Here is a 26400-nt window from a genome sequence, read left to right as displayed (position 1 = left end):
ATGAAAATCAGCTGCCTACAACTAAACACCAACAAAACGGAAGTACTCATCATGGGCCCAGACGCATGGAATGACACCTGGTGGCCCTTGGAAGCCCGCTTACCCCCACGGACCACGCACGCAACCTGGGATTCATCCTGGACTCAGAGCTCAAAATGGACCACCAGAATAAACAAAAACCTCACCCGAAAGCTACATAACATCCAAAACGCCGCCGCAAGACTGGTCCTCAACCTGCCAAGACACTGCCACATCTCCCAGCACCTGCGAACACTCCACTGGCTCCCCATCGAAGCTAGAGTCACCTTCAAGATGCTAACCCACGCTCACAAGGCCATCCACGACACCGGACCAGCATACATGAACAGCCGACTCAAATTCCACGCACCCCAAAGGACCCTACGATCAGCCCAGCTCTCCTACGCAGTGGTCACCCGCACCAGAAACACCAGATCGGGAGGCCACTCATTCTTCTTCCTCGCGGCCATAGCCTGGAACGACCTTCCGCTCCACCTCAGACAGATAACATCGCTCCCCATCTTCGCAAGAAACCTCAAAACCTGGCTCTTCGACAGACCCCCCTCCTTGATGGACTGGAACCTGCGAACACCCCCACCCCACACCCCCAGCGCCTTGAGACCCTTACGGGTGAGTAGTCGCGCTTAACAAACACCTGATTTTTTTATTTTGATTTTGATAGGATTGAAGGCAAAAAGCTTGGGGATAACCACGCCAAGTCTGTCAGGCCAACAACAAAGTAGAAACCAATTGCCAGCAGCAACGCAGCACTCAGTGGTGACATATGATGCTTGAGAGCTCGTTCTCTTGTCAAAGACTGAATACTTTGCTGGAATTGTATGGTAATTAGTGTTATGCTGATAAATAATCATACAAACATTAGTAAAGACCCAACACTTGACTCCTTGGTAGGATTTATATTGCTCTTCATGAAAAATGTATACATGCAAGGTGCAAACTGTACAATGGAAAAGAGCAGACATCGGCGAATATATAGAAGAATGATACAAAATACACTGTACGTATCCCTGTGGGTTATTAGTAGTGGCAAATGTACATCTCCCATTGGCAATAAGGCCACTAATGCAGTTTAGGACCCAAAATAGGTCTCAGAAAATTATTCCCATTCTAAACCCTTGGTAGCTTGACTGCGAGCAGTCGGGCTTAACTTCAGAGACAGCTAAGTAAAGCATTTAAAAATACCCATTCAGTAAATAATTAAGACACAACACACGATAAAAATCGAACAAAAATTTATAAAAAATAGAAAATATATTTATTTTTCAAATGACACGAAAACGAAAATAGTCCAATGTAGGGGTCCAGAGAGATGCATTTTTTAAAGATTAAACACTTTCTTGTGCTTGGAAACCAATAGTGCCACTTCTGGACATTTGGTTGCCTCTGACTGGGACAAAGTCAAAGTTTGAGGCCAACCACGATGGAGCCCCGGTCAGATACACTAAGCAAGAGTCCCTGGTCAAGATTTTACCTTCACACTTAAAAACTTTTCATTTTAGGATAAATTCAACAATACCATATGGTTGGATTTAACAATACTATTCTAGGAAATCCTTGAATGGTACTTTTATGACATTCTTAATGTTAGTTATTATTTAATAACTTCTTGCCATGTTAACCTATGTGGCTGGGGATTTGCAATGGGGAAAATGACTTGAGCAATTTTTCCAACATCAGGGCTTATTAAACATCTTTTATAAGGATCCTGTCTATATTTACAGGATCCCCTCCCTCACCCCGGAAAACGTAGGGGAGACTTTAGGGGTTCTGAATATGTCTAAATATTGCAGATCCTCACTCCACAGTGCTCCTAGCACAAAAGTCGATTTTGGGAAGCTCTTTACTATAATGTGGGGAGTGAAATGTGCAATTTCACTAAACCCAATGCATATACATCTTACTTATAAGGGTCCTCCTTATAAATACCTGCGCCCTCACCACTGAAACACCTAGTGGAGACCCTGGGGGTAACTAATAAGCCAAAATAGGGTAGTTTATTAATTTTAAGTGCCCCAAACACCTATGTCGAGTTTGGCACAATTTGCATTTTAAAAGCAGTTCTGCAACACGGCTGCTTTTAAACTGATCTCAGGCCTCAGCAGTGCACACATGCAAGTGCAGAAAGGGCTGTTGGCCTCTAAACTGCCATGCCCTATTATATACTAGGGACTTAAAGGTAGTTTTGATTCCCCTGCCCTATTATGTACTAGGGCCTTATAGAGGAGGCCATGCCAAGCTACGGGGTACCCTAGCCCCTAGTGTACGTAGATGTCTTCACTGTATTCAAAGTGACTTTCAGCATAGCACTGGCCCTGGGCATGGTTAGGCAGAGTCCAGGGATAGTCAAAGCAAGTTACCACCTGTACCAGTCAGCAAAACAAAAATGGGGGATACCTAGGGCACAAGAATGATTTTGCAGGAATAATCATACAAACAGTCAAGACCCAACACTTGACTCCATGGTAGAAATTATATTGCTTTTCATGTAAGATATATACATACAAGGTGCAAACTGTACAATAGAAAAGTGCAGACATAGGCTAATATATACAAGAATGATACAAAATACACTGTGCGTATCCCTGGAGAATTATATTAAATCAGGAGCTATGGCTTCTGTATAAAGCTCCTAGAATCAAATACGTCACTCTGAAAAGTAACATTTAAAATCACTAGAGAGAGCTACTATAAATAGTGCAACTAATCTACACACCCTCTACCCATGTGGGATCTCCACGAGTGATGAGGCACCCTTAGGAAGGCCAAAAGATGGAGTACGTAGTGCGCGCATCATCTACTGAATGTGCGATGCCGCCGACAGAAGATAATTCTGATGGTTTTACCTGGAGAATTCCTGCTATCCCGTGTTCTCTAAAATGCTTTTCTGCAAATTCCCGCCTTTCCCAGACTCCGTCATTGGATAAAATCCTTTATTTCCTCTTCATACCAAATTCAGGGAGTTCCTTGTCCCTCAGGGGCGATGCACTAGAGGTGTGGCTGCCTCTGGGGCAGGAAGAGAGGGAGCATTGGTTGGTGTTAAACTTCTCCATGCCGTGAAGTAATATGCAAGAGATTTATTTTCATAATAGATGTTTTTTCAGTGTGCAGCATGTATGGAATGTGATGTAATTACTATCCAATTATCCTGGTGTATAGCTTGGGCATTTCTTGTGAAATAATGGACAGAACAAGGAACTGGTCGAAGACGTGATGTTTCATGTTCTTACTAGTAAGTCCATCACTCTGTGTACTTCATTCCTTGTCCTGATCATTACATGCCTTCCTCCCAAGGTTTGGTTCCTGGCTCATTGGGATTAGAAGGGGATTAAAAATGGATGTACAGGGGGTAGGCGTTCCAGTTATAATGCAGCGATTGGTGGGACTATTTGTTTTTCCAAGACTTCAGCTTGTAAAACCTGTCTTTCGGAGGCACACATGTCTCATTAAATATTGACCAAACAAGGAAGAAAGCGCTCAGATTAATGGAATAACTGGTGATTGAAAAATTACAGCTGCAAGGGTGAAAAGTGAAAGGGAATATATACGTTTTGCCCGAAAATATGAGATTCGCCTTTTATTTTACACCTTTACTTCTGCAGTACACATGCCGACTATGTTTCCTGTCCCTTACAACTATGTCATGTTTTGAAAGTTGAAGGCCATTTTAAAAATAAGCACGGGGCAAAGTAGAATGCTTCTTACAAAAATGTTAAAATATCATAAATAGACTGGTAAATTAGGCAGAAGATTAAAACATAGTAAGGAAACACACTTTATTTTTGAAAAGTTCATGTGTCACCAAAATTTAAAGGAAAAGGCAGTAAAAGTTATTGTCAGAATTTGTGTGTACACGCAGTGGAGGGTAATATTTTTATTAACATCACAGAATAAGGTAGTACATTTACTAAGACAAACTGCATCTGTCTTTTAGGGCGGAGGTGCCTGGATGACGGTGCAGTCATCCAGCCGTTTTCCACCGCAAATTCAGTATTGCTAATGAATCTGTAACACGTGCTCCGACTTAACTTTGTTTTGACTTGTTCAGCCAGCTTTGGCCGCTCCGTCTGGAACGTCACAGCAGTACACAACGGGAACTGGGCAAACGTCACATGGATGCACAATTTTGAGCCTGGGACGGAGTTTGTGGTTGAGTATACCAACAGTAAGCATCAGGCATGCATGAGCATGGCACCGAACGTGGAATGAAGGGGTGGAATTATGCCAACTTCCAGGGCCCCAGAATAGATGTCCATTTCTAATGCTATGTGTAGGGCCCAAGTCCCAGGTCTAAGAGCTTACTGCACACGCAGCCTAGTCTACTTTTCCCACATCTGCTTATTTTGTGGCTATGTCTATGCGGGAGGGCAGTCGGTTACACTCAGGCGAGTGAGCGAGCTCCAGAGCTGAGAGTTGGCACAATTACATCTTTGAGGTTCTAGGGCATAAGTATCTTTTTCGTGGCTGAGTCATTGTCTAGTCACTAGCTGGTAAAAGTGATCTCTGGTGAGCTTTTCATCTACATCTCCATTAAAAGCAGGCGTTGTATTTCTCTGTAAGGTGTCGTTGTCAGCCGAGGTGTGTGTGATCAAACATCTGCATGGCATGAGGATCTGTCAATGGTTCCTGCATGCAGAAATCTATGAGATAGGAAGAGGTGTCAAGAGAAGTGACTACTCTTTGTGTCACACAGCGCACCAGCAATATCTGATGCCAGACTGTTCATGATGTACCCACCACATGACACCACCTGGGACACGCAGTCCACCACACACCACCTTGAGTCTAGGGCTCACCTAGAGACAAACACAGTGCCTGCTGCCTGCACTACCATCACCTCAATCACTGCATTCACTCTAGGGAATGGGGGCATGTTGGCAGTGAGGGCATTACTGAAGCTTCATTCCTCTAGGATTCTGTGCAGCTTTTTGAACTAGTCTGAGCAGAGAAACATATACCTTCGTTTATATTGTTTATTAATGTTATATGCATAAGATACACATTGGGCATAAATGCAATGTTTGACATCTAGCTGCTCAGAATTCCACACAGACTGAAGCTTTGAAAGCCATCTCAGAGTGATGGTTCAGCTTTTGTAGCATTACTAATCGGTTTTCACAAGCACTACTGGTCATTGGATTATCATGCTTCATGCATGGCATTTTACTCTCATCCTCACAATTTCCAGGGTCCTGCAGTGAGACCAGGGGCAACATGCAGATCTAGATTTCTGTGCCATACAAAGTTGATTGATATGTCTCCTGAAGTACCTAATGCACAAGGCCATTTCATCTGAGTTTCTATTACCATTTGCCATTCAGTCGGTTTCACATTTGGGACTCTTGGCCCCCTGGACCAATTTGCTACTACTCCGGAATTCGAGATTGGACATTGCAAAGCTACAATGTAACCTTTCCTCTAATTAAATGCTGACTGTGTAAAAATATATGCCTGAAAAAAATCACTTTCTCTATTCTAAAAGAATTAAAAATGGTGAGAATGTAGCAAGGTTCGCAGATTATACATTCCACGTGAGGAATTCCGTAACAACCAGCTAGCTGATATATTTTTAAAGCTGAAGACTGGAGAGGCCACCATTGCTGGCAACTTAGAATGAACAACCTGCCGGAGTCAAAGGACGTCTGTCGAGCTGACTTGTGAAATGAGTCACTTTAGCTGCTGGCTGTTCAGACTCCCTATGTCACATCCCCCACAAAATACAGAAAGAATGCTCTGATTACTTTGTGACCACGGGAGTTCGAGATAGTTCATGCTAAGGGTGACCACGTCACGTGTAAAGCCACGTTGGAGCCTGCTCGGTGCATGGGACTCTCATGCTTTGACAGTGCTGCCTGTGTCTTTTTACAGCATGTTTAATACTGTCCATGTTCATCCTGTGAGAAGTGAGCATTGAGAGAGCCTTTGTACGCCATGTTGGGTTCGATGGGTGGCACCAGTAGCCACAGATTGCATGGGGGCATGCCTTCCAAGGCTGTGCTCATTCTTATCAGCAACCGTAGATCTTGACCTTCCGCCCACCCCATTGCTTGGTGGATTTCTGACATGACCTTTTTTCCTCTCAGGTAACAATACAGTGAGAGCAGTTCCTGTGAAAGCTCAGGTCTCCTCGGTGCAGCTGGTGGACCTGACACTCGGAATGACCTACATGCTGCGGGTGTATGCCAGGGATTACAATATCAGCAGCCATACCGTCACGTTTGTGACCAGCTCAGGTGAGACGGCTCCCCCGGCCGGGCCACACACCTAATGTCATTCCACTCTAAGCTACAGGTGAAGGGTCAAAGCACTGTGCAGATGTCCCCTATCTCAGAAAATAGCCAAAAGCACTGGTTTTGTATTTATTCCATTCGTTTTTTTGATACACTCAGGGCTCCGTAGCATTTCAGAAATCCTTTTTCCATTTTTAGTTCTATTTTATTTTCAGCGCTAAGAAGGAACAAGCCTGCTTTTTCTTGTTTGCATTTCATAATTTCATCTTTAATAGGGAGCTAGAATAACCTCAAAAAATCGAAAGAAAGATCATTTTAAAGATTAAAACACTTTTTTGTTTTATTATGACTTTATACATGCTGCATCATTTTAATCCAAAGTGCAGGAATCAGGGTACAGACCAAGTCACAGGAATGGTTCAGTTACTTACCGGTAGTCTTCATTACCCCAATTCGTAGCTCTCCTCGTCCCAGTCCTTACACTATGAGGTGACCGCGCCTTAGACCGAGATTTTACAATGCCACAGGATCGGAGGCCCCAGCTACTCTTGTATTTACTCTTTCTATTACTCACACAGTACAAAACATCCCTCTCTTCTTATCTCCTCCTGTACATAAAAAGTCCTTCCGATTGAAGATGCAACTACTGGAGAAATGGAGAGATGTGAACTGGGATGAGGACAACAAAGAATCGGGTTAATGAGGATTAATGAGGATTACCTGTAGGTAGTTTAATCCTTACTCCGAGTATGTAACAAGCTACCAAAAATGTTATTCTGACAATTACTTCATTGCCTACTTTAATACAGTAGAACCAAAATTACATTCTGAAGAATCTTCTAGAACCAATTTACAGTGTTTTACAAACGTTTGGTGAGATGACCAAGTAGCAGCCTTACATTTCGCTTGCATGGGAGCACCTCAGCCCATGAAACTGGCATTGCTTTGGTGGACGTCCCTGAATATTAGAAGAGGAAATCACTGAGCAAACTAGTTTACTTATTGTCTAAGATGTTACTTTTTTGCCCTCGTTTGTGGAACCATACAATGTATTGACCGATCTGAATTTTTTGGCACAATTTAAATACATGAATAAAGTATCTTTTGTATAAAGAAAAGGGAATCTGGGAATCTGTTTCCGACTGCTAAAGTGGCAGAATGATCTCCTGATATCAATTTAAACGTGAATGGACCTTTCGGGATGAACTTAGAATCTACTTTAAGTATGACTCTGTCAAGTAAGAACCTTAAGGAGGGATAGGATATCACCAAAGTGCCCAATTCGCCCAGTCTTTTCACCAAAGTAATTGTTAGCAGAAAGGCTGTTGTTGAGGATAACCATGATAGCTCTGCCTCTTCTGGAGTTTCAAAAGTTTTGCTGCAACCTCCTCAAGACTATACAAAGGTTTCAGGTTGGAACAAAATTTGTCACCACATGTCTTTTTAACCTTTAGCTCTTTAAAAGCCTTGACAATAGCGGGGATACGTTGAAGCAGCCCTGCCCTATCCTAAGAGCTTTTATGACTGCTCACTAGGAGGATAAAGTAGTATGCGCTTAGCCCTGCAGAAAACCATTCCTGAGAAACTCCAATATCTGGAAATTAATCCGTCATAGCATCTAAACTCTTGAAACCACACTACCTCTGGAATGATCCCCATTGTTTCCTATATAATTTAAGAGATGAAGCCTTTGGTGATGTCTGCATGTCATGGGTGGCTTGTTTAAGATACCTTCTCCAATCCAAATTTACCCTCTCAGGTTCCAAACTGTTAATTAGACATGCTGAAACTGAATTGTTGGGAGAAGAGGCTACAAGGACAGGTTAAGAAATTCACCCTTCTTCGGATAGAGTAATGAGAGGGGAAATCCAAGGATACAGAGGCCGAAAGGGATCCACCAGAATTACTGATATCCTCTCCTCCTGAATCTCTGAAGCAGCTTCGAGAGGAGGAGTATAGGTGGGAAGGCACATAAGATCCCTCGAGGCAAAGGGACTGACAAAGCATCTACCGCTCAAGCCTGGGGACAAATAAGCTCAGTGCAAAACACCAGAAGCATTGCATTGTACTGCAAAATGAGCAGGTCTATCTCCAGTGTACCAAGTGTGAACTAATCAGACTGAACGCCCCAAAAGACAGATGGTACATCTGCGAGGATGGAAGTTTCCAGCTAAGACTCTCTGACTGCAAATTTTCTGACCTTGAATGTACAACTGCTCTCATTTTTTACTTCGACTTTGATCTTGGGGGTACCTTTTTGGGACTTACTACCAAATGCAGCTCCCCAGGCTCAAGTCTAGTCTCAAAAGTGACGTTTGTCCTGAAAATTCTGCACTTGATGTTTCACCAAAAAGGATTTCCTGCCAGAGAAAAGTTTCAAAGATTTAGGGATTTTCTTATTCCTACGCAGCCTTTTGGACACTTCCATCCTTTAGACCTGTGAAAAGCAGCTTTTGAATTAAGGGTCTCTGCGCTGAGTCAAGCGTCCACAACTTCATTCAGAGAAGACGTCATCCTGTTATCGCTGCTCCCGTAGACGACATGGCGTCCCATAAACTGTCAACACATCCGAAAGGAATTGTGATAAAAATTCCATATTCCCTAAAATGGTCTTCATTTTCCTTAAGGCAATCATACAACTGAAAATCCTTCTACAGGACCTGTGTGATTTATGCTGCATATATATATATTTGCCCTGATTGTCAAAGTTTGAATCAGAGTACGACATCTTGAACGTCACGTCAGTCTTTTGTCTGCCATGCCTGGTAGTGTAGAATCCTCTTATGCTAAGGGAGATGTTAATGACATGGAAGCTAAGATTGTGTTCCCCTTCCGGGTGAGAGGTAAATTGTCCTCAAAGCCCTGAAGGCTGTAGTTCTTATAAAGGACTTGTGGGATAGATGTTTCGGCCTTAGCCTTCAACTCCCTTAATGATATATTAAGTACCTCGTGAAGAGGTAAATCATCAACTTGCACACCACTGTACTGGAAGTAAAACCCTCTTCTTTTTGGGGCTTCTCCCCCATATTTTAAAACATCCTGGGCGTACTTTAGGCGGTCTCACACAGCCATGTGCCCTGGACGTTTTATCTCATTTGGTATATGTCCTGGTCTTCATCCTGCTCCTCTTTGTGTTTTTTTGCTCTAGACTGTGCTAGGGCAAAATCCAAAGCTTATTTTATTAAGGTTTTACAAAAGTAACCCCAGTCAGAGAAACACTGCACTTCTTTCCAAGGAAATGGTATTATATGCCCTTAACCAGATGGCTGCTACACACAGTGACAACAAGCAAATCCTGATTCCTGTTTGATCAGCATTCACCAAATAGTCCTAGCCAGATTCTAAAAACATTACACCATATGCATTGCTATGAAAGAAAAGGTTACTTAATTGTAGTCCTGGTTCTGTATCGTACAAATCTTTATTGCACTCGTAAAGACCGAATAATGCCGCTGCCTGGGTGGACACCCGAGATACCTACAAACACACACACACATTCACTGAAAAAAGCAAAGGTTAAAGTGACATTGTAGTTAGGTGAATATGTCAGTGAACACATTATCGTTGTGAACTAAAAATAAAAAAACTGAAATTCACCAGTTCTAGTTAGTAGAGCTAACTATAAATAGCCCCCGCCATACACTGCTTATGACCTCAAATATCACATCACTCATGACAAATTGTGTGACATCATTTATGACATCACTCATCACAACTCAAGGGGGCATGGGGTTGGTCACAGGACCTTGTGTTTTCTGAAGGTGAGGGGACCGTGTGGGCCTCTCCCCGAGCCATATGAGGCCCCAGGACCCCATCCCTAAAGGCCGTTTTTTTGGTTGTTTTTTTTTTTTTACAATTATTTTATTAAAAGGGACGGGGACTGCTCCTTACCTACATATTTTTTAAAACATGTTCAGGACAGGGGACTAAGTCCCAGAGTCCTGTAATGGCCAAAGGGAAAAAAGGCTCCCTGGGCTAATCAGAATGATCTTTTTTTTTTTTATTTGTATTAGGACTCCCACAAGAATCCCTCAACCCAACCGTCCAGATATCTATGTTTTTTAAGTTTAAGATCTCAAAGCTACTGAATGGATTTACACCTATCACAAAAAGCACAATCTGCGCACCAATTTCTAGCTTCCTGCCAAATTTGGTATAATTCCGTTCAGCAGTTTTTGCTGTAGCCTTGTCTTATGACGTCTATGGAAAATGCATGGGGATTTTGCATTTTGGGATCCCCCTTTTTGCTTGGCCCATGCTTGATGGATCACCCCGAAACTTGCCGTGCACAAATTAGTCAAAATGTTGCACCGTTTGGGAACGTTTTGTGGCGATTCGTAAAATGGTGCCAAAGTTCTTAGTAAAACAAAAAACGCTTTTCCTGTGTAACAGCTGACCTAACTTTGTGTGTGTGTGTGTCTCTGTCTGTCTCTCTGTATATAAGCCATAGCTCCAAGGGTATTAATGCCCATCTAATTTCATGATGAAAAATACCCTGTAATAGCCTCTAACAGGCTCAATTTCTTTTTCTGGTTGAATACAATAATTGAATTCCAATTTAATACCTGCATTGTAGCATTAATGCTCACAAAGGTGAAACTGTACGAAGAATAGAAAAAGAAATGCAGCCTGATAAACATGTATTGAAAAGAGAGGAAAACTGGTACATACTCTTTTGGAATCAATGAGGCATCTCTACCCACAGTGCACCCTACTGGCAGTTTGCCTCAGAGAGACCGTTCTTTCTTATGGTATACGTGTAAATATTCACTTTCCAGTGCCCAATAATAATAGCATGAGGGGCAGGTGTGTTGCTAGATTTCAATGAAGGTTCGTAAGATGCACAACGAGGACTTCAAGATGTTTAGTGGATATGTGAAAGGACTTCCAAGTAACTGCTTTACATAATTCAGCTAGAGGCATATTTCTGAGCTGTAGTAGCTGCTTTTCCTCTGGTTGAGTGCATTAATGGTTTGTTTGCTATTTGATAACATAGTGTGATGCAAGACTCTATTCATCTAGGTGTGGAGTGTTCAGAAATGGCAAAACCTTGTCTTATTACACCATAATTGATAAATAGCTACATATCTCTTTGAATTCTTTTGATTTATCCACATTGAATCGTTGTGGTATACTATGATACCATTAACCTAGATATACATTCATTGCATCCTTCTTTGAATTCCGTTCCTATGTCACATTAGAATGTTAAGATGTCATAGTAGTCTCATGTAAGAGCTTAGTTATGCCTGCATCTGAGTGTCAGTTGATGTTGTAGTCTTTCGTGATGGATGGGATCTTCAATACGGAATAAACCTGCAACTTCTACCTTTCCTGACTCCGACATCTTTACTTCAAGACAATTACAATTGTGATACTCTATTAGCATCTAAAGAGTGCAGAGATCTTTGTGCGGGTTTTGAGGGGTTGTTAAAAATGTAGGAAGAGTAATGGTTTAATTGATATGAACATCGGAAAACACTTTTAAGGAGAAACGATGGATGAGTTCTCATCACTACTGTGTCAGAGTGGAACCAGTGTATGGTTCTACCAATAGTGCTTGTAATTCACTTACTTTCGTAGCTGAAATAATAGATATCAAAATAAACTATTTTTAATGATAAATGCTGTAATGTAGATTTATGTATAGGTTCGAAAGGTGACCCCATTAATTTTGAGAGTGCTGTATTTAACTCCCAAGGTAGAGAGGGATGTTAAACAGAGGTTAGACTTTTTCAATCCTTCTAAAAAATCTTTGACAACTGGTATCTTATAAAAGGATACTTGGGAGATTTAATGTTTGAAGTAATAGCTTCCCGATACACTTTAATTGATACAAACTGTAACTTAGATTTAGCTAAGTGTGATAAAAAGGGAAGTATTCCATCTTCTTGACATGTAATCAGACTATGTCCTTTTTGTTGACGCCAAATACAGAATCTCTTCCACTTAGGAGCATATCATTCTGTTGTCGACGTACGCTTAGCTTTCTTTAAGATTTCCCTACACTGTGGTGTTAGATTCAGATGACCATATTGTCTGATCTCAGGAGCCATGCAGCCAAATTTAATGAAGGGTAGGGTGTCAAAATAGACCTTGTAGTTTCGTTAATAGGCCTGTAGGGTAACCTCTTAGGTGCTTTGATGGACATTTGTAACAGGTCCAGGTACCACCACTATCTCAGCCAATCTGGCGCTTTAGAATCTTCTTCGATTTTAATCTTCGAAGTATGAAAATCACCATTGGTTTTAATGAGATTAGTGGAAAGGCATAGAGTAATGGCTTCAACCATTCAATCAAAAGAGCATTCTCTAGGGATCCCTGTTCTGGGAGCCTAGTGACGAAGTCATAGCATTTTTTGTTTTTGTAGTAAAGAGATCCATGGAAAGAATTTCCCATGCTTGAAAAATATACCTTAAGATTTTGTCTTGTACTACTCGTCATAGTGCCTGCTGAGATCTGCTTATGCATTCATTTTTCCTAGAATGTGAATTGCTGATGAATTTGAAAAAATATATATTTTTATTTTGGTTTCTTGCAGCATAAAAGAAAATACAGCACAAACGATCATAACAATTAAGGAGACTGAAAAACTTCTTAATACATACGATTCCTGAAGCATATTATCTAAAGTGCCAACTGTGCAATTTTCAAAGTGCAAAACAGAAAATGCATATGTATTTCACAGTATCATTCACTTTAAATTCCAGAATCTGTGATTACACATGCATGTTTCAATTAATGCCTAAAAAAAAGAGGAGACCGATAAAGTTCTTAATACAGATGGTACTGAAGCATAATATCTGAAGTGCCAACTGTGCAATTTCAAAAGTGCATATATATTTCAAAATCAAATTCAAGTTAGATATGTTTACACAAGCAGCATGAATTTGGTGCCTACAGTCATATTGTTATAAATTGATGTCAGCCTAAATTTCATAATAGCCACGTTTTAAAGTGCCTGCAGTGTAAGTAAACAGTGTGTTGTTTCAATAGTCAGTCCAATCTCAACCTCCAAAATCTTATTTCCCCACTACTTCAGCTCAAAATGAATGGAGCAGAGTACTTCCAAACTTCGAAAAAGCTTCTTCTGTTCCTTACACATATTAAATTACACCAACTCATTAGAGTATACATCATTAATTTTCTCTAACCACGCTTTCAGCTTAGGTGGTTCTGTTGATTTCCATAAGTTTAGTAACTATTGACCTTGCCACTTGCATTGCAATGCAATGATCCACCATCAACGTGCCGGAGCTGGACTGATACCCAAATGCCTTGAGCAGACTAATAATACTGGATTCAAATCTACCGAAAATATTTTACCTAAGTAGGCCCACAAACACCTCAGAATCCCCATCCCAGAAAGTTTTCACCCTATGACATTCCCAGATAATATGGATCCAGCTACCGCGCTCAAACATCTAGGATATTTGTGAGAATTTAGCCTGATATATGCTGTCCACTAGTTATAGTGGGCACCTTTTATCAGTCCAAATAACTCCTTATGGTTATAGGTTAAAGACAACCTTTATTGAAAGCTGACACCATTCTCCTGGGGCGGAAAGCCGGGAGTGCATTCAGCTCGAGAAATTCTAAAACTGTGTGTGTTATTTTTACTTACTTGATCTATTCTCTGAACCTCACTCGGGGCCATACCACGCTCCCATCTTTCTCCGTGCAGCGGATTTAGCGCTGACACCGGACTAGCAGGAAAAAGCCAAACACCTCGACGCCATCACCGGCGAGCACGCTGGCCACGCCCCTCTTAGAGGCCACGCCCCCCACCCATCCTATTTAACGTCGCTGATTACGAGCGCCGTTTAGACACCATTCTCCTGAGGCGGAAAGCCGGGAGTGCATTCAGCTCGTGAAATTTTAAAACTGTGTGTGTTATTTTTACTTACTTGATCTATTCTCTGAACCTCACTCGGGGCCATACCACGCTCCCATCTTTCTCCGTGCAGCGGATTTAGCGCCGACACGGGACTAGCAGGAAAAAGCCAAACACCCCGACGCCATCACCGGCGAGCACGCTGGCCACGCCCCTCTTAGATGCCACGCCCCCCGCCCATCCTATTTAACGTCGCTGATTACGAGCGCCGTTTAGACACCATTCTCCTGAGGCGGAAAGCCGGGAGTGCATTCAGCTCGTGAAATTTTAATACTGTGTGTGTTATTTTTACTTACTTGATCTATTCTCTGAACCTCACTCTGGGCCATACCACGCTCCCATCTTTCTCCGTGCAGCGGATTTAGCGCTGACACGGGACTAGCAGGAAAAAGCCAAACACCCCGACGCCATCACCGGCGAGCACGCTGGCCACGCCCCTCTTAGAGGCCACGCCCCTCCTAGCCGTCCTCCTGCACACATAAAAATGTGTATCTTCAGGACGCGCAGCAGGCGCGCCGCCTGCACGCCGCCTGCACGCCGAAGGCACGCCTAAGGCAAGCCCGTCTGCGCCCGTCCGCGACGGGCCGGGACCAGGGGCCATGTCCCCTGATTCCTCTATCACCTATTCTAGAGATGCCCTTTTTAGCCTCAGACCAGCACACTGTTCACACAGTCTGCCCCTGAGTTGTCATCTGGCCCCTATCACTTGCTCCATTTGCAATCTGTCCCTTTCCTCCCTTCCCTTACTAACAAACACAACGACCTGCAACTTCCCTTCCACCCAATCCCGGTCCCCACAAGTTTTTACGTTCCTTAGTCTAAACTGTAGGTCTCTAGTGAAACACAAAAGAGACATCTTTGATCTTCTTATCTCTATCCAACCAACGGTTTTATTTCTCACCGAAACATGGCTTAAAGATCACTCTGGCCCTGATATTGCATCCGCCCTCCCCGACAACTACACGTACATCGGAAAAAATAGAGTGGGTAAAGAGGGTGGCGGCATCGCCATAATTTTCAACAGATTATATTCTTGTAAATGGGAGGACTTTGACATACCGAACAGTGAGGCAGGATATTTTAAACTTCTGCTATCCCCTAATTTTACCTTCTCTGGGATGCTCATTTATCGTTCGCCTGGCTCCGCCAGTTCGTGGGCAACTGCCCTTCCCGAGCTCATTGCCCCTCTACTGCAGGACTCCACGAATTTTACGATTATCGGTGACCTAAACCTGCACTTTAATGACGCATCTTGCTCAATTACATCCAATCTTCTTCAGGACCTAGCAGCTCTTAACATCATCTTACATAACTCTGGCTCCACCCATAAAGCTGGGAATCTTCTCGACCCCATCCTCTCCAATCTTGAATCTATTGTATGCAGCCCATCTCTACCCCTCTTATGGTCAGACCACTACTTGGTGACCTTTTCTGTCACTATTAACTGCCCACCCAACCTTCCCCTGGTCCTTACTGAATCTCGACCTCTCAGAAAATGGACTAATCTGAACCCTACAAAATTCAACGCTTATCTTGAAAATACCATACCTTGTACTGAAGTAAACATCACTGAAGCAGACTCCCTTGTTCACAATTGGCTAACTGAAGCTGTTAATATATGTCTACCCCTGCAAAAGAAAAAGCACAACCAGCATCACCCCCCTGCGCCCTGGTTCACAGATGCATTGAAAAAAGAAAAGACACTATGTAAAAATCTTGAGCGCAAGTGGCGCATTTATTACGACACAAGCTCTAAACAACGATACAAGACTGCCTTAAATAATTATCATACACTTTGCAGAACTGCAAAAAAATACTACGTCAATATCACAATACTCGAGGCACAGAATCGCCCCAAGGCCCTTTTTAAGGCTGTACAAGAATTATCGGGAGCAGCATGCCAACCCAAAGCGCCTTGCCTAGATGCTCTACAATGCAATTCCCTAGCTGAATTTTTTATTTCTAAAATTGACTCCATTTATGTTGATTTTGACAAACCATTTTCCCCTTCCCCTTCTCCAAAACTACCCAATGCAGCCACCCTATGCATCCCAGAGGCTTCTATTGACAAACTCACTACTCCTCTGCAACTGAGTAGCTCCACCAACAGGTCGGTTTCTATGATCTCTTCTGAATCCGAACACTTAGAGGAAATCCATACTCCACCTGCCCAGCAAATTAGTACCTGGACCCCTCTCAACAGCTCCTCACTCACCAACATCATAAACAATATTAAATCTGGTTCTCCGCTGGATCCTCTTCCCCCTCAAATATTAAAAACTCTGGACACCCCTGCTCTTAATACTATTCTGGACTTAATTCCTCCCTCAGAGAAGCTAAGGTCCCCTCCGCGTGGAAACATGCTATGATCAAGCCACTATTAAAAAAGGCTAATGCTGACACCAACAACCTATCCAACTTCCGTCCCATTTCTCTTCTCCCTGTTTTCTCAAAAATATTAGAAAAACATATTATCACACAACTCACTCAACATGTTGAATCCATCCATCTCAGTCTGGTTTCAGATCCGGCTTCTCAACTGAATCCACCCTGCTGGGGGTCTCAGAAACCATTCGTTGTCGGGTGGATGAGGGGGAGACCGTAGCACTCATTCTACTCGACCTGAGTGCCGCTTTTGATACGGTCTCCCACCCCATCCTCATCTATACTCTTAGATCATCTGGCATCACCGGCTCAGCCCTCAACTGGCTCATTAGCTTTCTTTCAGACCGCACTTTTCAAGTTTTCTCCCCTTCCTCTGCCTCGCAAATCTATAAATCAGCGCATGGTGTTCCCCAGGGTTCCATCCTAAGCCCCCTACTTTTCAATTTGTACGTCAGCTCTCTGGCCTACATTGCAGAACAGGCAGGGTTAACCATCTACTCATACGCTGATGATACACAGATCATTTATTCTCTCTCAACCGGTTCCCATTCCACCCCTTCCTCTCTCTGTATAGGTCTTAATAACATCGCCAAGTGGATGCACAAAAACAAACTTAAGCTGAATGGGGTGGAAAACACAGCTTCTCTTATTTGGCAAAAACACTACCCTGTGGGGCCCCCAACACTGGCCCGCACAAATGGGTAAGCTCCCCGTACCATCTAAAACAGCTCGTAATCTGGGCATCACTTTCGACGATCAACTCTCCATGAAACATCATGTAGTAAAAATCTCCTCCACCTGCATTACCATCATCAAGTGGCTTCGTAAGATCATCGGGATGCTCCCTCAGGAGACCCAGAAAACCGTAGTCCAGGCCTTAATCACCTCTAGACTGGACTACGGTAATATTCTTCTCCTGGGGGCGTGCAAAGAGGTAACCCGTAAATTGCAGACAGTCCAAAACATGGCGGCTCGGCTGCTCTGTAAATTACCTAACATATTTCCTACTTCCAACTCACTTCGTAAACTGCATTGGTTACGTATCGAAAACCGCACGAAATTTAAGGCCCTCTGCTATATGCACAGGATAAACACAGGCCATGCCCCTCCATACCTCAGTACCTTAGTGCATCGATACAGCCCTGCCCGTACCCTTCGATCCTCTAACCAGCATAGGTTCCAAGTTCCTAGAGTCAAGAGAGCCAGGATGGGAGGTCGCTCCTTCTCCGTCCTGGCTCCATCCCTCTGGAACTCTTTCTTTATCTCTCCGCACAGAACCTTGTTATCTTAAATTTCGTAAAGAAGTTAAGACCTGGTTATTTAATCAATAATGTCACTCTAGCCTTCAATCTGTCTTCCCCTCATTTTTTGGTCTTTAGCGCCGGGAAACCTCCGGGTAGCTGCGCGCTTTATAAGCTTAAATATAATAATAATATAATAAAGCTATCCTAGTGGTAGCTATGGAGAGCAGCCTTCAGGCTAAGTGTTGAAGGAATGTAAAGCAGCTTGTTTTACCAGTCTATAATCTCTTGAATGATCTAATGAAAGGACACCCACACCAGGTATATATTTAAAATATATGTATTTAAGATAAACACACCCCTCTAGTCTCTTTATGAGGCTTGAGTTCGAAGTACAAGTCAGTATTCAACAGTAAAAACACAAATCACATTTGGGCCCTAGGGGCGTACCAAACCATATACCAATAAAGTGGTATAAGAACCACGACTGAACTAGACACAAGGCCTAAAGCCTGTAGAAGTGCTTGGACCACAAGGAACCACCCAAGGTAGTGACACAGGGGACCCACGGGGGACGCGTGCAGTGTGAGAACACAGCCGCGAATCGCCGTTAACTTCTATGGGGAAAACCGCGGTTGGAAATGAAAGAGTTTAAGGACACTTAGAGGATGACTAAGAGCGAACCCTTTTGGACTTAGAGGTGTCTAGGGCCAACACCCACGGGAGCACCGGAGTACTCGAGTTACCTCCGCCAGGGAAGCCTGGTGCATAGGTGTCTTTTGGTGTCGGGTCACGTCGCTGTTTTGAATGAAAGCTGCTCCAGAAGTGCTGCTGCCATGAAGAAGTGAAATGTCCGGAGAGATCCAAGCCTGGTTCTAGGATGGAAGGAACCTGAAAGCAGAGGGGACAGAGTCTGGGTCACTTACCAGTGACCAAGGGCATGATAGTCGAATGCCCACAGATGTCGGGTGCTTCAGGTGAGTTGACGGGTGTCTTGACTCTTCAGCCACGAGATCCAGGAGGCGTCGACGACGACCAAGAGCTGGATTCGAGCTGTTCCACGAAGTCTGTTGAGTGCTGTGGTTTCGGCGACCAGATTGGACCCAGCAAGCCTTGGCAACGACAAGTCACTTGGCAACAGAGAAAGGATGTCAGTGCAGACTAGCAAGGTCTGGGGGACTCACCCAGCGAGGGTAAGTCGGGGCAGTCTAGAGCTACCAGGAAAGCCCAATCAGAAGAGGCGTTGCCTTCGTGGGGACCCACTAGCCAACGGGCTAGCGATCGCGAAGGAGCATCAAGTGGTCGCACTTGAAACCGGCCCACGGGTCACTCGTGGAGTGGAGGCCAGAGATCTTCGGTGCAGGAGGTGCTCAAGGCTGGGGCTACTCGGAGCCCAAAGCACAACTTCGAAGAGGACCAGGAAGATGATGGATCAGCAAAAGATCACGGTGTCCAGGGGTCACGGTTCCACGTCACCCACGATAGCCACGGGCCTCAGCTTCGCTGTGGACTCAGGGTAGCCTCGGAGAAGTCTGGAAATCCACCTCTGGGGATGCAGAGACTTCGGCGTCTGGCAGGAGCTTCAGAATTGCAGACCGGTCAGTTGCTTCTTTGGTGCCTGTCAAGCAGGGGAGTCACTCCTTGACCCCTAGGGAGATTTCTTCAGTCTTCTAGTCCGGATAGAACGTCGAAGGTCCAAGATATACGTTGCAGAGCTTCGTCCAGGGTAATCTAAAATCTCAAGGACTGGGTTCCCATACTTATACAAAGTTTGGGGGTTGGACATACTCTTGGGACCTACCTATGGGAGGGTTTGGAAAGAGGGGTGGTTACACCCATTTCCTTTGTCCAGTTTCGCGCCAGAGCAGGGGCAGGTAGCCCCTGCAACCGGTTTGAACTGGACTATGCACAGGGACACCAAGTGTGCCCCCAGTGCAGGATTTCAAAGCACCAGAGTGCTCCCGCCCAGCCCCAATACACATCTGCCTGTCTGGGAAGGTGGTTACACCTCCCTGGGACAGGAAACCTATTGTCCAGGCCTCCCCTGCCGGAGTTTCGGTCAGCAGCAGGAGGCCAGACCGTGTCTGTGGCAGTGGCACCCATTTTGTGATTCCAGGGCTTTAGAAAGTCTTTACCGGGTAGACCACTGTGAACATGTCTCTCCCTCTAGAAGGGTGGAATGCTACCCCCGCCACCAGAACTGGCAGGGGGGTAGTATTCCAAAGCGTTTGACACTAAACACGACATGCTTCCGTGCAGCCAGTCCAAAGTTAGCATTTACCGCAAGGTTATAATGCACTTAAGAGTATATGGTCAGGCTGCACCACAAACCGCATCAGAAGCGCTACTCCGAACGCTGCAGAGGGGCTCTGCTCATGCAGGGGCACCCTCTCACATAAAAACCAAGCACTCTGCCTTCAGGATTGTTAAGGCTTGCCATAGGAGTGACTTATAGGTTTTATATGTGTGCAATGGTGGTGATATAGTTAGCCTATACCACAGTAAGGGGTGCAAGCACCACCTTACCCAGGCTGCAGTAGCAGACCTGTGGTGTCATTTTGGAGTGCTTCAGCCCCTGGTAGGCCTCTGAGGTACCTATGCCCTAGGTACATAGTATACCATATACTAGGGGCTTATAAGGCACTCCAGAATCCAATTAGAAATGTGCCTAATGTACATGGAAACCATTTTAGAGAGGAAGCAGCTAGGCTGGGGTCCTGATTAGCAGGGCCACAGCCAGACTAAGGTCGAAAAACAGTGAAACACCAGCAAAAAGTGGGGGTACCCAAGTGAAGCAGATCCTACTCTCCTACAATATTGCTCAGATATATTTGTGTTCTCCTTTTGTAGCAATGCAGGGGTATAGTATACCATGCATTGAGTTTACAATTGTATTTTCCGAAGGATGGGGCCTGTAGAACTTTAGAACTAAATACAGTAGCTTTCCGCCTATGCTCCTGATTTAAATTCACCTTATTCTTTTGTATTCATTTACTTTGTATGGTTCGAAACTGATCCTGAAAATTCAACCCTCCTGAACTCAACCACTGTTCCCATTGCTTTTGTTCTCTATAATGACCCATTGTTTGAAAAAGTACCTGGACTATCTCCCAGGTTGTTTCAATTTGCACAGATTGGAATTTCCTCTAAATGGATGTAATCTGAAGATATACCAACCTATTTCGCACCCAGGGTGTTGGGATACAGGGCTGAGCTGCTTCCCAGAAAATCAAAGCTACATTGACTATCCAATCCCCTACTTTGCCCAGATTGCACTTCTCTAATCTAGTAGCTATGCGTAACAGTTTCAAAAGCCCGAAGCGTGCCATATCTTATCTTTTTTGGGTAGTTCAAAATCATATAAATCTTTAAACCTTTCGTAGAATCTTAACACCCAAATACCTAACTGGGTTTTCTGATAAATACTCTGCAAAGCTTGGGGAAGAGCTGTTGCATTGGTATTAAAGAGAAGAATCTCTGTTTTAGAGATGTTGACTCTGTAACCTGTGAACCTTGAGAATTTGGAAAAAAATCCCAAGCAATTCCTGAAACACCCTCCTCTGAGGTGCCAGAAATAAAACAAGGTCATCTGCATATAGTATAAGTTTCAATATCCCATGGTCTGCCGCTTTCACTTCCCCACTCTAGCGTTAAAAAAAAAAAGGCCAAGGGCTTAATAAAGAGGGCAACAAGAATTGGTGACAGAGGGCATCCCTGTCTAGTCTCCCTGAAAATTTGAAAGCAATCCAAACCCTTACCATTAAGAGAGATTGCAACGGGTGACCCCTCATAATATTGCTCCTATTGGCCTTTTGAGCTGAGTTGGAAATTCCATTCCCTTCATCACATGAAACAAATAATCTCAGGTCACAAGGTCAAAAGCTTTCTCCGCATCATTGAACAGAACTCTTACTAAAATTGAAGTAGTCAGTCGCTTCAGTTAGATAATGTGTACTATAATAAAGTTGGCGCCCTAGAATAAACCCAGTCAGGACTTTCCGATTTAAAAAGGCAAAACCTCAGCCACTCTAGCAGCTAAAGTTTTCATTAAGATCTTATAATCTGTATTGAGCAGGGTAATTGGATGAAATGAATGTATGTCTTCCGGATCTTTGTGTTTCTTAAAAAAACAAGTAAGAAGGCTTTGCAAAAAAGAAGAGGGAATGGGGCTGTCCATCAGTCAATATATTATCAAACAGGGCCTTCATGGGACCTTGTACTTCTGAGTTAAGGATCCAGTATCACTCTGGAAACCCTTCCTCTCCTGCTGCCTTCCATCTGGGCAAAGCTCTAACCGCAGCCTATATTCCCGATAGTATTACAGGGTGAACAAGATTTTGCGCTGCTTCACTAGACAACTTCAGGAGGCAAATACTATCTAGGAAGCCCAAAATACCCCTCTTACCTGGGGTTGGCCAGCTGTGTATATAGTTGCAAAACGCTGATGGAATACTTCCTTGGTTAAAGAGGTCTCCCTCAGCAAAGTTCCCATTGATGGGTCCCGAATATTATAAGATTTTTTAGCTTGTCGTGCTCTGACCCCCCAGGCTAACAGCCTCCCACATACTTCTCCTTCCTCATGTAGTTGTCTCCCATAGGTTCTGCCATTTTAAAGTTGCTTCTCTATCAAAAATAGCTGTAGCTTATGCTTCCTTAAAATGTAGAGAGTTAGCTACATGGGGAAAATATATCTTATGAATCAACAATAATAGACGAACCCAAGTATGTGAGGTACAGTCACTGCTAGGCAGCATTCAGCTATTTACGCTCAGCCATAGTGTAATTATACTTCCTTGACCAAGCGCCGCTCCCCTTGTTTTTAATTACCGCATATAGAGATAGCCACGCGCCCCGCATGACGGCTATTGCCGGCTTTCTCACTCCAGCCTCTACTGTGGCAAGGCTCCACATTTTGAGTTCCTGCACCTCATTTCATGGTGAACCAAACCAATTTCTTGACAACCCTTGGTTGCCACTAGGTAAGCATGTGTAAATCGCACAGCCTTATAATAGCTTTTAGACCATATGTAAACCAGCTGCTGCACTACCACAGCATGCAGCATGCGCACTGTATGTTTTCATTGCATCCTCAGGTACCATCACTTGGCAGACCCACTGAGCGGACCACAGCACTAAAGATTGCATTTTATAATTGCTGAATGACTGCTGAATATCAAGCTATCTATCTATGATATGTATATGTTGTGTGCTGTCTCTTTCTTCCCCTACAGGTTTTTTCGTTCTCGTGTCCGCAAGTACGTAGACACCCAGTCCAAACACCTTAGCGCGCGTGTTGGTACTTTCTTTCACTATTCACGTGGCACTACACACTTTGCCACTCACCAATTTCACCGATCCTGAAGAAAGCCCCACCTACATACCTCTGCGGGCTGAAACATGTAAACCAATCACATAAGACAACTACCAGATAACTAATTTCTGTTTTTAGTTTCACCACTAAGTATTTTTTTTTTATCATATCCTGAGCCGCCAGTAATAAAATTAGAAAGGCAAGGATTCTCAGAGGTATTTTGAATCCACATCACATCACACTTTTTTTTTTCCACACCAGCTCCGCTGTAATCAGGCGTCATAGCACAACCGGGGGGCATTCGGCCACCCGGTTGGGACCCCAATGATGAAGCATGACACCAACCAGGTTGGTGTGTGAGGGGTCTTTTAACTAACCCAGTGGGTCCCCAAACACTGCCTAGCAGTGACTGTACCTCACATACTTGGGTTCGTCCATTATTGTTGATTCATACATTACACAGGGGATACGGAGGCAACCCCCTTTCTTCTTCGCTTGCTCTCTCCATGTTTTTGACTGAAAATATATCTTAGCCAAATGGAGATTGTCAGACAGCTCACTAAATTTCATTTTTGCTAACTTATTAGAATAGGTTTGAAAAGTGATACTCTCCCCTCCACTGGTTACCTTAAATGCTTCCCAGATATTTTCTAAAGGGGAAGAGTGTCGATTTCCCTAAAAAATCAGATTGGCCAGTGATTTTGTTTGATTAGAGATTCATCAGCAAGTAATGCTCTATTTAAAGACCATCATTTGGGCAGGGCAGAGTTGTTGGAGAAGCTCACATCTAAACTAATTGCAGCGTGGTCAAGTAGAGAATTTGATATAATTCAATTGGAATATCTGTATAAGTAAGAAAGTGGTCTATCCTCAAGGCTGAGTGATAATTGGATTAACATGTTGCCAAAGATCAAACCAACTATTTTCCTTCTTAATTCTCTGCATCACACTTGCCATCTTAGGTTTGCGCTGAGGGTAGCTCCCCTACTTATATCAACATCCCGGGGGATGCTGAGTGTCTTTGGGTACCTGAAGCACTCGCTTCGCTTGCCTTGTGGAAACAGCTGCAGACCCTGGGAGCTGGGAGATGTGATTTCAGTACCAGTGGTAAGGCAACGACAAGGCTCCCTTCAATTCCCTTCGATTCAGTTTGAAGCATTAATTCCATTCCCCTGGAGCTCTCGAGTACACTGACATATAAGCCAGGGGTCAATTCACTGTGCTTTCTGAAGAAACGTTTGGGCAGTCACAATAAGGGAAAGGCCAGGAGCTTTGCAACCAAAAAAAGTACGTATTAAACCCCGCCCAAAGGTAGAGTAAACCTTTTTAAAACAAAAGGAGAAAACAGCCTTGAAGTGGAAGCTGAAGTCAACCACATGGAAACTCCATTAGTCCTTGATCTCCCTGAGCCCTCCTTGATTAGCCAGGACTTAGCGCCCTTGACCATAAAGTACACGGGGCCTGCCCAAGAAGGGGGGCTTACACAGGTTAGGGAAAGTGAACAATGGCTGGCCCTTCAGAACCAAATTGGAGATAGCCACCCCCAAAACAGAACCGCTGGGCAGAAGCATGGAAGGGGGAGACATGAAGGCGGTCCAAGACAAAGACGGCGACAGGATTTCAGGGCTGTGTTTGGGGCAATAGGGATCTCCGGGAATGAAAAGGGAAGAGCTTTTCCGATGGCAACAACCTTAATCCCTGCCGTCCCTCAGCAAAACCAAATACCAGCAGGGGCGTAAATGGTTTTTACTGTCTTTACTAAGCCAGGTTAAGTTGCCACAATCATCAACTCTGTTACCTATCCCGGGGTGAATGCTCTGGCTGAAGAAAGGAACAGCTAGCGATTGGGAGCCAGCAAGCTAATCAGTTAAGAGATCGTGGTTCATCTCAAACCCCATTTAATCTGGAAAATGCAGCAATCAGCTTCGATTCAGAAACAGTGGTTGAAGGAAATGCCCCCTCGAAAAATGTCTCCTCTCTGACACAGCTGGTAAAAGAAGGTATTGAGAACCACTATGCAAATACTAAGATTGAGTCCTTAATAATGGCTATCTTGGATAAAGTACAGGAGGTCACAGCCTGACAAAACACTAAAGCACATACTTTTGGTGTCTGGATTGTAGAAATTGGAAAGAGAATTGAGACTTCAGAGGTACAATTAGAAGGAATGACAGCCAGAATCTGGGATCTTGAAGATACCCAAAGCACGCTGTCTAAAAAGAACTCCATCCTACAGAAGGAACTTGCCTCAGTGAAACAGCTGGAGTACCAAAAAGTTGCTCGAGGAGGTCCAACCTTAGATTTGTCGGTATTCCTGAAAGGGAGGAGGGGAAAACTGAGACGGCTATTGAATACATGGATGACTTTATTCGCACCCATCTTTCGATGGGAAATACGGAGGACCTGATGATAACACGTGCACAAAAATTCCATCTCAAGAGTATCGGGATACATCTTGCCCCCGTACTATGTTGGTGAATTTTAGGGAATATAGGATGTGAGAATAGAGTGGACTAATGCTATAAAACACAAAGGTATTTAAATCAAATGGGTTTGCAATACAGGTTTTCCCTGACCTGTCTGTCATATGAGACTTCAAAACGCCTATTGGGAATTTCGGCAAATGCTACATTTATTTCAAGCTGCTAGTGGTCAAGCAAACATTTTACAACCGGCCAGACTCAGAACTTTGTTTAAGGGTAAATTTACGGTGTTTAGTGATACTCGGTAGGCGCAGAATTACTTCATGAAATTCTAAAAAATGATGAGTGACTAGTTACATTTGTTTGTTGGAGCTACACTTCTTAAAGCAAAAATGAATTATAATATTTTTCTAGGTTATTATAAAGATTGGGGGTTGGGGCAGTCAGGGCTATCGGGGTCCAGAGCAAGGTACAAGCAGCTCACTGTTTGCAGGGAAGAGGAGAGGTCGTGACAGGGCGACATGGTCTTGACAGAGAGGTTTGGGTCATAAGGAAGTGGATGAGCGAAGGTTTGGATGTAGCAATGAGTTATAGACACAGGTTTATGGGTTCGGAGAAGTGAGGCGTGCCGTTAGTCCCGAAAAAGGGCTGGGCAAATATTTGCAAGGGGCAACATGGTTTCTTGTAGAGTTGAGTTAAACCAAACTAATCAAGTAGGGAGCATGGATCGGGTGAAAGGTGGGCACTTGCTGAAGTTTTTGATTTTCAAAATAGAATTCCTGTTTGGAGATTCTGTATCTTGCACAACCTTGCTAGAGAATGCTTTGTTGACAGTGTCAAGGATACTTTGTGTTGGACTTGGTCCTTTTTGCAGGGTCAT

The 26400-nt window shown here is 43.8% G+C and overlaps 1 protein-coding gene across 2 annotated transcripts in view; it reads left to right on the top strand.

Annotated features, from left to right (window-relative positions):
* The window catches only part of NFASC (neurofascin), a 1241670-nt gene that overhangs the window by 1111906 nt on the left and 103364 nt on the right, over window positions 1–26400 (top strand). Inside the window, exons 28-29 of one of the 2 annotated variants that reach the window (XM_085627634.1) lie at window positions 4085–4201; window positions 6120–6269. The exons of the other annotated variant lie outside the window; for it this stretch is intronic. Of the exons in view, the coding sequence (XP_085483760.1) occupies window positions 4085–4201; window positions 6120–6269 (267 nt within the window). The remainder of the gene's footprint in view (window positions 1–4084; window positions 4202–6119; window positions 6270–26400) is intronic. 2 annotated transcript variants of the gene reach the window in all.

The sequence above is a fragment of the Triturus cristatus genome, chromosome 1_1 (genome assembly GCF_964204655.1).
Source record: "Triturus cristatus chromosome 1_1, aTriCri1.1, whole genome shotgun sequence".
Classification (NCBI taxonomy): Eukaryota; Metazoa; Chordata; class Amphibia; order Caudata; family Salamandridae; genus Triturus; species Triturus cristatus.
This window is presented reverse-complemented; position numbering and strand designations above follow the sequence as displayed.